The sequence below is a fragment of the Nipponia nippon genome, unplaced genomic scaffold (genome assembly GCF_047370975.1).
Source record: "Nipponia nippon isolate SJK-2023a ecotype South Korea unplaced genomic scaffold, ASM4737097v1 scaffold_1, whole genome shotgun sequence".
NCBI lineage: Eukaryota > Metazoa > Chordata > Aves > Pelecaniformes > Threskiornithidae > Nipponia > Nipponia nippon.
This window is the reverse complement of record NW_028262290.1, coordinates 15205973-15219331: the sequence shown is the minus strand read 5'-3', so window position 1 is coordinate 15219331 and position 13359 is coordinate 15205973. Positions and strand designations below refer to the sequence as shown.

Genomic DNA, 13359 nt, shown 5'->3' with positions numbered 1-13359 from the left:
CCAAGCAGCAAACCAGGAAAATGTTTTTCCAATGAAAACAAACAAATCAAACAGCTAGGAAAAAAAAGCAGTCTGTGTTTCCTGAGTCCAAGACATTCTGAGTTTAGAAAATTGGCATTTTTCTACAAAACTATCAATTTAGAAGATTTGATGGCAACTTTACTTTTTACTAGAGTAGGATCCACACACTGTGGTGATCAGAGCCATAAGGGACAAGTAGCCTCTCAGCTTCCCAAACAGAAGCTGTAATGACACGTTACCTGCCAAAAGTCACAGTTCATGAAAAGAACACGGCTCGCACCCAGGGCTCCAACACAGCAGACGATGCATTAAGATAAAAGCATGCCTTTAAGCACAGTCACACAAAGAAAGATAGCTCCAACAGAAAACGATGGCTAATAAGAGGCCTTAAATATGCATGCACTACGTTCACACAAAGTCGTCACAGCCACACAGCTACTTGTGCTGAAAAAGTATTCATCTTGCTGTGCTAGTGTGAGGGTAATACAATTATGCAAAGGCAAGAAAGTTGAGAGAGAGAAACTCAAAAATGGGAGGAAAGCAGAACATACAGCCAAGAAAACCTGTTCTGAGAGACCACAGCAGGATTGCATCCTGAGGGAAGGAAATGGGAAGAAGGAGTTAAAGAAAAAATTCCCATCTCAGGAGAAGTGAAAGGCACTGCTTCCCAACGCTTTAGCAGAGCTTTCCTTCATTAATATTTACAAAGCTTTTAGAGGTTCTCAGATGGAAGGCACTGCAGATATGACAGGAATTATTACAGACCTGAAAAGATCTAGCACACAGACTGAGAAGGACTTCAAGTGAATAAAGGAGGATGACATTAGAGAGCACACTGAAACAGGGGATGCTGCTGGCATACGAACCATCTGGTGCATGGCAGTCCATTTCATTTACTTACTTACCCACTACCGGGCACGCATGCCCAATTCATGTTGCTAAGTTTCTGCCACCGAAGAAGCAATGCTTTTATTCAAGACCACTACCTTTCCTCTTTATATCATTACAGTCTTCAAAACTGCCATTCAGTAAAGCAGCCTGTGCGTAAGAAATTTGTTTGACTCACGGAGAGGCTCATAGCTTAGGATGGACAACTTTGGATGTACACAGACACCTTTTGACATATAGCGGTTTTGTTTACCTTTATTTGAGTTTGCCTAGGAAGCTGGTTTTCAGGGATGTTAAGCTGCCCACTGCCTTTCGTAAGCCCAAGTTTTTGCTGGACTATCATTTGCGCTGCTCACTTGGGTACTCAGCAAAAGACAGCTTCAGCATGATTTTCAGCAATAAAGCAAGTGGTCTGTGATGGAACTGTAGATCTCAGCATATCTGAGAAACACAGCTCAAGGCGGTCTCAAGATGAGCACATCAAAAAAACCCAACATACCCCAAATTAAGCATAGGAGAGGGGTCAGATGGCTGGTTTTCACACCGTGGGCTTCTGAAACTTTCCCAAGGGCACAGGAGAAAGCAAGATGGGACACAAACCCCAGGATTCTCAATGCCTCGCTCTAAAGCGCTAGAAAACCAAGTTAATTTTGGAAGCGGACAGCAGGAAAGTGGATTTGCCTTTTCCCATACACCCAGTCACACCTCTCCTCCAACTTCTGAAAGCCCCAGGGAAAGGGAAGGCTGCCGCAGGAGCCCAGCATCTGTTGGAAGACCTCAGCAAAGCGTCCACCTTTCCAGCTCCTGGTAGGCACCACCTCAGCGCCCGGGTGCCTCCCCCAGAGCCGGGCACCTCACGAACGCCTGACAGCTCCCGGCTCCCCGGGAGCCGGGCACCGCGGCCCCTGGGGGTCTGCATCTCCTGCGGGGGGAAGGAGGGGCCGAGCACAGCCCGGCGCCGACAGCTCCGCGCCCACGCGTGAGGAGGGCCGGGGGCTGCCTGCGCCTCGCGGGTGTCACGGCCTCAGGCCACTTCGGGCATCTGGGCGGCACCGGGGGACGGCGGCGCCTGGGCTCCGGCGGGAGATCGGCGGCGCGGCGGGGAGGGCGCCCGGGCAGCTGCGCGGGGCCGCCGGGGCCGCTTGGGAGGGAGGCGGCGCAGGTCTGCCGCCCCCGCCGGGAGAGGCGGCACCTCCGGGCCCGCCGGGAAGTTGCCGGACTGAAGCCTCCGGCTGCCGCAGGCTGCGCGGGCAGCCCCCGCCGCCGACAGCCCCCACGGCCCGGCGCCTCTCCCGCGGGCCGCCGCGGCCCGACCCCGCTCCACCTGGCCGGGGGGCAGGCGCGGCGCTGGGGGCGGCCGAGCGCCCCGCGGGCGAGGCCAGTGCAGCGGGCGGCACAGCGGCATAGCGGCCCCGCCGCCGCCGCCGCCGCCGCCACAGGCCCCACCTGCGGGCACAGCCCCCCCCCCTTCCTACCCCCGCGCCGAGCCGGGCCGGCCCCGCCGCGGCGCAGGTGAGTGCCCGGGGGAGGAGACAGGGGAGGGACCCCGGGGGCGGCGGGCAGGGGACGCGGCACCCTTACCTTCCACCGCCATCCTCCCGGCCTCGCATAGTGCGCCGGCCGCCGACCCGGCCCCGGCGGCGCTGCCCCGGCCGCCCCCCCGCCCGCGCGCGGGCTCCGCTCATCTGCAGCCGCGGCGATCAACCTGCAGCGCTCCCGCTGACAGGCGGGCGGGGCCGCGCGCCCGCCCCGCGGCACCCTGGGAAATGTAGTCCCGGCCGGGGCGGCCGGCCTGCCCCGGCCCCGCCGGCCCCGCCAGCCCCGCGGAGCCGCTGGGCGCCGCCTTCCCCTGCGGCCGGGGGGGGGGGCCGCAGCCCTCGGCGCGGGGCTCGGCGGCGGCGGCCGCCTCCGCGCGTACCTGCCGAGGGCGGGGGGCAGGCGGGGGCGCCGGGTGGGCTGTGGGAGGCGGGAGGGACGTGACCGCAGCAGGTGTGCGAAGAAGGGGCTGAGCAGGTACCCGCCGACAGAAGAGGCCATTGCACAGGTGCAGGGGACATTTCCCTCCCTGCGACTTCAGCCTGGCGGCTCCGGGGGCGTCAGCCCGCCCGCTGCTCTCCCTAGGCGGCCGCCGGTTTCCCCCAGGGAAGGAGAAAGGCGCACAAGGAGCATCGGGGGCTTCCCATCAGCGCCTGGGCCCGCAGTGAGGCCCTCGGACTTTCTCCATTCACCATCTCTGTCCTGTCCCGCTCTGACAGACTGTCCAAAAAATCCAGAAGAGGAAGGCAATTAGGGACACGGCAACTGAGCTTTTACTTCAGCTCCTCACAAGTCTTAACCAAACAACCGGGCACCCTCAAGACCTGTCCTAAAATATTTGCTGTCCAAAAAACAGCGGTGGGTTTGTACCCTTTTCAGTTCAATTTTGAGATATCAAAGAAGTTTTGAAGATTTTTCCCCTTCAGAAATACCCATTTTTTATTTTAAATGTATCAACAAATACATTTAAAACATTTATCAGCAACCTACCCAGAAAGAGTCTGTCAGTTCCTTCACTCACCAAAGTTAAGTCATTACTAAAACCGAGAGGAGCAGCAGACAGAGTATACAAGGGCAAATACAGATAGGGCATGAAAACATTTTCACGTGTTCTTTTTGTTTGTTAGCAGTGGTTATTGCAGTTAATAAGTGTTATTCAGGACAGGTCATTTTTGCAGAACAAACCTTCATGAGTTCAAATTAGAGTGCAAATTAGAGTGAAAATGAACAAGGTCTTCGTAAACCCCAGGAATTTTGACATTCTTGAAATATCTAAAGCAACTAAAATAAAATGGGGTCTTCATTATTTATTTTATGACAAAAAAAAACAGAGCCTATACAGAACGGCCTTAAAGCCCAACTCTCTCCTGAAGCCTTCTGTTACCAACTTTGCCCTGAAGACCTCACTTGTTCTGTGCTCTCATATGCATTTGAACTATTAGCCTTTGTGTTGTATATGAGTCAAGATACAAGCTCCCTGGAGCAGCAGCCGTGTCTTTCACATGTTTGCAAAGTGGTAGGCATACTCACAGTGCATTATAAGTAATAACGATTGAGAGGATATACTGGTATTCCCAAGCACAATACAATCACACACCTGATCCCATACGCTGGGTGAAATGGGCTGATATTCACCTACTTTCTGTCAAGAAAATAGGGTGTTCCTAGATTTCACAGTTTTCAAATATATGTAATACACACATACAACCTTCAGCAGTTTCTTCTCAACATCACTATGTAAACTTTTGTGATTTTGATGACATTTTGTATTAATCATTAATCATTTATTTAATCATGACGATATTTGGAGGTATGTTAGAGTAATTACCTGGTTAATGCATATGTGAAGCAGTGCTTTCTTGGTTAGAATGAGTTAGAAGCCATAGAGTGAACAAATCTAGGCTCAGAGTTCAAGCGGCATGGATGTGGAGAGCTGGAGTCCTATCCCCATTAGTATGCTGAATTTCTGACTGGTAACTATGTTTCAGCTGTGGGCCCTGAGGACATCCCCAGTGAGTACAATTTTACTAAGCCCTTTAAACAGCCCTGTAGTGTTTAATTACGACTTTGTGGCTGCTGAAGAACAGCAAAATTATGGCTGTGACTAGATAGCAAATAGGGCATGACAGATGTTAAAAGGTGTAGTGTTTGATACCTAATGTTACATGATAGCTAGTGAAACCTAGTATTTAACAGTATCTAAAAACATCAGAAACTTCTCAAATTCTGGTCAAGACTAGGCAAATTGTAATTTAAGGTATGTCACTCATTAGAGAAAAGAGGCTGTAAATTGATTCAATTAATCTAGGGTAAAGTACAATCTGTTTTGAGAAGAGCTTTCAAAAACATCAGTGAGAGCGAGCTAACTTTCTAAAAACACCCTGCTAAATTACAGAGTAGAAAAAGACCAGCTTTCTCTGCTCAGAAAGAGCTATCTATCTCATCAAGCTTCCTTGCTTTCTTGCTTCTCTTTTTACCTTGCCTCTCTCCAGACAGGTTTCTTCTAAACTTTCTCTTAAAAGTGTAGCCAACTTCCTTTAGACAGACTCGGTTTGTCACAGCCAGAGTCAATTTGCTGTGTACTTTGCTCTAGGTCACCGGCTGAAATAAGCAATACTGACCAGAGGCACCTTAGCCATTCGAATTATTCCGAGGTAGGACTTCTGCCAGCTAACATTAGATGAAAGTACAGCCATCAACAGCATGGCTCTACTAGAAGAGTTCTGAAGTCTAAACAGGATGTTAGGCTTGTATACCTCCCTCCATTATCATCTGTCATCATTTTTCCCTTTTTATCCCCCTTTAACCTTACAGAAATTCAAGAGTCATTAAGCTTTAAGCATCCCTTTGTGCTCTTAAGTCCTTTCTGTAAAACATAGTGAAATTGTCACTCATCTTCATCTAACGACCTTGTTGGTGAGGTACTTCTGCCATATCATTGTGACTGAGGATTTTCAAACATGATTAATTATTCTGGGTGCCCAAACACATGCACAGAGCCATCTTTCAGGGACAGTAGAAGAAACATCTGAAAATCATTGACCTCAAGTCAGGCACCAAGTGTCTCCGGTGGCGAACAGCATCACAGCCATGACTGAACATTTTTGGCTGGGATTTGCTTAGCTGAATGGGCCTAGGCTGTGGTGGTGAGATTAAAACCATTCAAGGTTTGTCATCAAACTCAAGTGTGACAGAAATAGCCCTATCACAGGACCATCCCACCTGCCGAACAACTCAGTATCTGGACTCTCGCATTGCCTTGTGTCTTGCTGGGAATCAGTACATGGAAATGCGTGGGTTTTTTCAAAGGTAACCAGTGATTAGTGCATTTAGATTGGGGGAAGGTGTGGGGGGAATGTGCGTAGGACTGTACTGATTTGATATTGATGGCGAATAAGAGTGGGGTTTCCCATTTCAGTACCTCTGCCAGTACTGAGAGCTGGAAGAGGCAGAGGGAAGGGCTGCACAGGCACACTCTCAGCACACACCCTAGGCCACGAGCTGCACTGGTTTAGTAATGAAAAACAAGGAAGTTTCAGCAGAAATTTTACGGACACTACAGTGTAGGAGGTAGCTGGAAGTTCAGGTGTGAAAGCAGTGAGTAGAGAATTCCCGTGCAATTCCCCTCCCTTTGTCAGAGCCCGCCACATGGCTGGAAAAACAGCCTCAGGGATACTGGGTGCCAGATGTGGAGTGAGAGGAGGAGGGCGGGGAGTTTCTCTGCGTTCGCTTCTTTGCTGTAGGAGGTGGTGTTTCCTGAGAAGACCTGCGGAGTCTCATGCAAATATCTGAAAGGCACAGGGAGAAAACACTGGGTACATTGCTGATTTTTTTTCAGTATCCAACTTCATGTTATTAATGTTCTGTGGGGTTTTGATTTTAAGAGAAAAAGGTGCTCTGTAACTCAACTAAGCATATACTGAGAAAAAGGGGAGAAACCGAGTTTAGACTTAAGTCCCATGCACTGATCCATGGAAACAGGTTCTTATTCTTGCGTGGATGCAATCCCACCATCACAGAACGAACCAAGGTATGCTACATGTTAAAGTGTAAATACTAATATTCAGAAGCAGTTTTCTGGGGTCTGAGAATGACTTCAGAAGAGCTGTTAGGCTGTAGTCTGCCCAAAACTATAATAAACATGTTTAAAATATATGTAATATGATTTCAACAGTATGCCATTAAGGCACTGAAAAGCAGGTTTTAATAGTGTAGTAGTGTAATTGTATAATTAATATTCTTTGTCTATACTATTGCTGAAGTCTACTTTGAGTATTGTTTATCTTACACACCTGTATTCCCTTATTTTCAAAAATATCTTGCATGATAATCCATGATACTACAGGAGGTGCATTTGGGGGTCTGTAGGACACTCAGAAAAGATCATAGGATGTCTTCAAGTTGTATTTTATCATTACTGTTGCAATTTCTGGTGTTTTCTCTTATTCTGTCTGTTCAGTAATCGATTTTTTTTTTTTAATAAAAAAATATATTCTTAAATAGCCAATGTCTTCTGCTCTTAGTTGCAAGGAAAAAAAATGGAATGTGGGTGTTAAAATACTCAGAAGATCCATAGAATTTATTATGTTTTATTTCATATGATAGAAAACTGGGGAAGGGAAGCAGATGGGTTAATATGATCTGTACATGTCTGGGGTGGACAGCAGTATATACAAATGTCTATCCTGTTACAAGAGTGAGGTTAATTCCACTCTCTGGTAACCCTTATGTCTTATGTCATGCACAGAAAATGGTACTGACTTTTGCCATCATCAAATGATCTCATGAGTTGTATATTTTAATCATTGCTTAGTGGTAAACTAAAGAGAAATTTTATGCAAATGTGGAAACATGCCACACGTTTTCCTCCCGAAGCAAGTTTGTGACAACTTGCCCAGGAGGACAATCCAAAATCAGCAGTGGGGCTGTGTGCATAGACCACAGCTGTGGCTGCCTTGGATGACAGCTTTTTGAGTCAGGCTTTTCACAGCGGTGTGTGGTGCGAGGTTGGGAGAAATCAGGCATAAACTGAAAAAAGAGAGGTTCAGGCTGGCTACAAGGAAAACCTTTTTCATCAGGTGAACAGTCATAGATTGGAGCAGGTTGGTTGCTCAGAGAGGTTTTGCAGTCACCATCCTTGGAGATTTCCAAGCCCAAACTGGAGGAAGCCCTGAGCAACCTGCTCTTATCTCACACCTGACCCTTGCTTGGAGCAGGAGGTTGGGCTAGAGACCTCCTGAGGTCCCTTCCACCCTGAATCATCCTGTGATCTGGTCAACACTTTTAGCTACCCTGGGCTAGCACTGCTCTATAAAGCAGTAGTTTATGTTCCTGCTCTCTACTGCTATCATTAGCCTCAAACAGCCTTCCTTTGCACTGAAAACTAACCTGGCACAAAGCCTATGAAGTGTTACCCCCATCAGTTACCTGTTCTCATTCACCAGTGACTGCCCAAAAGCATGTGGTAGCACAAGGAATTGGGCAGTATGAGGTGGGAACAAGCAAGCAAGGGTAGTGTCACCAATGCAGAACTTGGCTGTTTCAGTGGTAGCCTCAGATGAGTTTGGACTGGAGATCTGAGAGCAGTGAATGGGATTTATAGTTTCCTGAAAAATGCTTGGGTCCCTTTTCTTCAGAGAAAAGTAAAACATTGAGCCTTACCCCATAAGCTTTCCTCATAGAAAATGAACGAACCATACCTAATAGAGGATGTATTTGTAAACAGAGCTAGAGAAACAGTCTACCATAGCAGGTCCAGAAAGAATCTACCGTAGCAGGCCCATGTGACCAGTTGGTAAACAGTTGGGTAACTTGTTTAAACAATCCTGATTTCTGCTATTATTTGCTGAACTGCAACTTGATGTAGGCTGGAACAATTCACTGCTCTCAGTAACCCACAAGCACAGAATCACAGAGTCATTGGGGCTGGAAGGCAGCTCTGGAGATCATCTAGTCCAAGCCTCTGCTCAGAGCAGGTTGCTCAGGGTCATGTCCAGTCAGGTCTGAATATTGCCAAGGGTGGAGACTCCACAGCCTCTCTGGGCAACCTGCACCAGTGCCTGATCATTCCTCACAGTTTCTTCTTCTATCTAAATGGAATTCCCTGTATTTTGGTTTGTGGCCATTGCCTCATTTCTTTTCACTGGGCACTGCTGAGAAGAGTCTGGCTCCATCTTCTTTACTCCCCCTCATCAGGTATTTATACACATTGATGAGATCCCCTCAAGCCTTTTCTTCTGCAAGCTGAACAGGCCTGGCTCTCTCAGCCTCTCCTTTTATGAGAGACACTCCAATCCCTTAATCATCTTCATGGCCCTTTGATGGACATACTCCAGTATCTCCATGTTCTCCAGCCTGTCCAGGTTCCTCTGAATGGCAGCACAACCACCCAGTATATCAGCCACTCCTCCCAGTTTTGTATTATCAGCACACTTGCTGAGGGTGCACACTGTCCCATCATCCCAGCAGATCATTAATGAAGATGACAGAACAGGATCGGCCCCAGTATCGACCCTTGGAGTGTACCACTAGTGTCTGGTTTCCAAATGGACTTTGTGCTGCTGATCACAACTCTTTGAGCCCAGCATATCAGCCAGTTTTCAGTCCACCTCACCAACCACTTATCTAGTCTGCATGTCATCAGTTTTTCTAAGAAGGTGTTACGGGACACAGCATTGAAAGCCTTACTTGTCCATCAAGCTAGTCATTTCATCATAGAAGCCCCTCAGGTTAGTCAGGCATGATTTCCCCTGTGCAAATCCATTTTGAACATGGATTCCATCCTAATGGCATTCCCATCCTAAATATTGTACATGGTTTCCAGGATTAATTGCTCCATCACCTTCACAAGGCTCAAGGCAAGGATGACTGGCCTGTAGTTCTCCAGATCCTCCTTGCCCTTCTTGAAGATGGGAGTGGCATTTGCTCTGTTCCAACCATCAAGAATCTTCCCAAATTACCATGAGCTTTCAAAGGTAACTGAGAGTCGTCTTGCAACAATGTCAGCCAGCTCCCTCAGCACTTGCTGGGTGCAACCCATCAGGTCCTGTGCGCTTATATATGTCCAGTTTGTTTAAATGCTCCCTAACCTCATCCTTATCCACTAAGGGTATGTCTTCCTTGCTCCAGACTTTTCCACTGCTCTCAGGGGCCTGAGATTCCTGAAGGCTGGTCTTACCAGTAAAGATGAAGTGAAGAAGGCATTTAGTACCCTGGCTTTTTCCATTTCCTTTGTCACTAGGTCCCCCGCCCCATTCAGCAGCGGGCCCATGTTTTCCCTAGTCTTCCATTTGCTGCCGACGTAACTGTAGAAGCTCTTCTTGTTGCCCATCATGTCCTTCACCAGATACATCTCCAGGTGGGCTTTGGTTTTCCTAACACCATCCCTGTGCGCTTGGACAGTGTCTCTGTATTTCTCGTGGTTATAACAATTTTCTTCTTCGCTGTTTTGAGGATCCCGGATCTCTGGATCTTGGTTTGCTGTGGAGCTAAGTCAATTCTGCTTCTGTAAGGTCCTTATTTTGGCAATTCTACGCTGATTTTCACTGGCTGGGCATTCAGACCACTCCTACTACACTCACACATTAGACATTGATTGGTGTGTGCACTGATGTGTGTATTGTGGAGCCTCAGTGTTCTCAGGTTTGGGTAACACACACATGCAGCTCTTCCTGATGGGCAGCTAGAAACATTTACACTTATGCAAAATAGATTTTAAATTCATATTGGTAGCTTTTGTCACAGGTGTAAATAACATCTGAGAAACAAAGCCTTAGCATTATCATAGCTCTTCTGGGTCTCCCCAGAGAGAAAGACACGAACCTGTGCAGTGTGGGACATGTGCATCTGTACAGAGCTCGTCTAGAACACGATCTGTGTATGCACAGGAGGGCTGCTGCACGCTGAGCACAGTGCACTTACAACCAGAATATTTCATTTGAACAATCACAGTGGCCCTATCACACTTGGGCAAAATTCCTGGGCAAATAGAAAAAAGGACATATCTGGGGAATTCCCGATGTACAGAAGCTCCAGCCATGGGGAATCTGGAGCATAGAGCTTGGGATTTGACCTTTAACAACAGTAATGTTTGTCACTTATCTCAGTGCCGGTAGGATGAAGCTATAAGTAATAATCAATACTGCATGGACTTCAGTGCAATAACATACCTAGTGTGATCCTCTGAAGGTCACAGCTAAAAAAATAACCTGTCTCTTTCTTTAAAAATCTTTTATATGTGCTGGATTTTGATGGGAGCAGTTGTGTTATTGCAGATAATAACAACTTAATAATGATCAGAGTTGATAATGTCTTAGCATGATGACCTTTACCTGCTTATGAATGACTCAGAACAGTGTTGAAAAATTCAAGTGGTTGGCGGTGATTTGTGAGCATTTATTAAGGCAAATCAGGTAATTGCATTTAACATCACAGATGGCTTGTATTTTCTAAAGTGCTTTTATTTCAGTGCAATAAGATGACTCAGAAACTCAGTGGGATATTATGACCCTGATTTTTCATTGCCTTACACCTCATATAGTGAAAATTCCCAGTGCAGAGGACATGTAGGTCCAGTATTGAAGGATTTGACGCTGTTACTATGCAAACATCAACTGTTATCAGCAATGTAAAGCATCACAGCCCTATCCCCTTATGTTACTTTTCCTCATCCGTGTTATATTTTGAGATCATTCATACAGCGTTACTTTATGTTTTCCATTTGTACTTTGCATGCTTTTACTACCCAGAGAGACAAGAGAATTCATAGTGACCCAACAGAACATTAAATTGTCCCTGGCATCCAGGAAAGAACACCTACTCCACATTCCTAAAAGCCTTCCACTTATTTCTGAGCAGGTTGTTTTGTTTTGCTTTTTAATAGCAAGGGAATTCCACATGTATTCCAAGCACAAGAATTCAGAGCGCTGCCTCCATATGGGCAAACATAACGTCTGCTATTTCTTGGCAGAGAAGCAGCAGCATAGGTCTGCTTCCTCTTGGCAGGGAGCAGGAAGGGTAGCACTCATCTCACTGAACTTTTATCTATCAAAGCATCAAGCACTCAATAAGACGACATTTCCTAGAAGTCACCAAGGGGAGGAAAAGCAGCATTCATTGAAGGTGCTTGTCATCCTCTCTCCTGACAGCAGCAGTAGCACAGATGACCAGTGAGCTTAAACACGTAACTCAGAGAGGACCAAGTTTACAAAGCGAAATCCTACTCTCGCTGCCTACTTGCTTTATTTTCATTTGTCCTTGAACAGAAATGCTCACAAATAGCAAGTGGGCACCCACCTCTCTGGAGCTTCAGCCTTAAAACTAGGGTTATTTCCTAGGAAGCGTGTTTTGCCACAATGTGGAACTCAAGAGAGCTTAAGAGACAGTGAAAACTACTGCTATTTGCAACAGCATTACAAAACTATAGTATTTCTGCCATGAGGCACTGTTGTATGCCAAGAAACACCACTCCAGAAACAGCATTACCCAGAGAATCTGACGTACATCTCTGCTGGAGTTATGACAAAGAACCAATAGTTTCTCTCACTGACATTTTCAGCACCATACAATGATCTCCAGTACAGGCTAACAACAGAGCTTACAGCCTAGCACAGACCTCTACCGTGTAAGCTAAGGGACTAGAAGCACTGACAGGAGGCAAGATTGTAAATTACACAAAAACAACGGGATATAAACATGCACAGGTTTTATCTATGCAATTGCATAGCTCAAGCTGCTGGTGCAGTGGGGATACATCAGCTGGAATGACAACAAGTAATTAACAGCTCTGTCCAGCCACTCTGCTAATCTAATCACTCAGCACTGCTAATCAAATCACTCCAGTAGCTGGAGTGGTGTTTCCCTGAATGCCAGCGCTTGCTAAAACTAAGCTAAGCACAAATGAAGTCATTCAGGTGTATTAACTTAAACTAATGATTGCAAATGAAGACAAGCTTTGGGAGTGCCAAGTCCTCAATTCCTACTTTCTCGCACCCACAAGCATCGTTCCAGGAAAGTGAATGGCATTTTTTTGGATTTGGTTGGGGTAGAAGCAAGGAGAAGATCCAACTGCAATATGGTTCAGTTGACCCACAACTCAGGAAAACAGAAATCTCTGTTCACACTGGCTGAAGTGGCTGTGCATGGGTCTTGCTGTCAAGGCCAAGGGTAGGTAACAGACTGCTGAGGGTAGTTAAATAACCCTAATAATGCCCTGTGATACTTATTTGCCTGTCCTAGCAGGGAAAAAGACCAGTTTGGGGAACAGCACATAGCTACATGCCCAGCTTAGGCACTACCACTGCATGGGCAGGAATGGGGATGTGAGAGGTGTTGGTTTCTGGGGAAAGTTCACCTTTTCCACTGTCACCCAACAGCAGAAGCAACAAGCCCAGCTCACCAAGGCTCTTTGAGCTGTCACTCCAGCTCTCTGGCCCTTTTTCATGCTTCCCTGTGGCCAAAGCAGCCTGCTGTCTCCGTCCCCATGGTTATGTGGAAGTGAACACGGTCTATTTGGGGACAGGGGGAGGAGGTTTCTCCAGTGCAGAATTGATAGTCAGATGGAGGAATGTTAGTGAGAGAAGAACATGAAATTTTTCAATTTCCATCTGTATGACTGTAAAACCTCCCACAATCCCTTGACATTTTGCTTCCTTAACCCAGCATTTTACGGTAACCCCAAAATCCCATTCCATTGCAAAGTTGGATTTTGCCACCCCAAAGATAAGCACAAAATAAGCTGTAAGTTATTTTGTGCTCATCTTTGCAAGTGGCTTTGCCTGAGCTGGAAATTTTGGAAGACAGCAGTGCCAGACAGCATTGCAGCCTCAGTGCGTTACTTAAGTGCCCTCGCAGACATTACAGGGCTGTACCAAACTGGGTGAAGGTGTCCCCAGGTGCCCTACTCTGACACGTTCC

At 47.0% G+C, this 13359-nt stretch overlaps 1 protein-coding gene across 4 annotated transcripts in view; it reads right to left on the bottom strand.

Moving 5' to 3' along the window:
• SAMD12 (sterile alpha motif domain containing 12) overlaps positions 1-2620 on the bottom strand; it is a 179904-nt gene extending 177284 nt beyond the window's left edge. For all 4 annotated transcript variants that reach the window (XR_015702228.1, XM_087747194.1, XM_087747209.1 and 1 more), the window contains exon 1: positions 2491-2620. Coding sequence is in view for 3 of the 4 variants with exons in the window: in XM_087747194.1 (XP_087603320.1) it covers positions 2491-2503 (13 nt within the window). In the remaining variant the exon portion in view is untranslated. The remainder of the gene's footprint in view (positions 1-2490) is intronic.
• Between the last annotated feature and the right edge of the window lie 10739 nt (positions 2621-13359).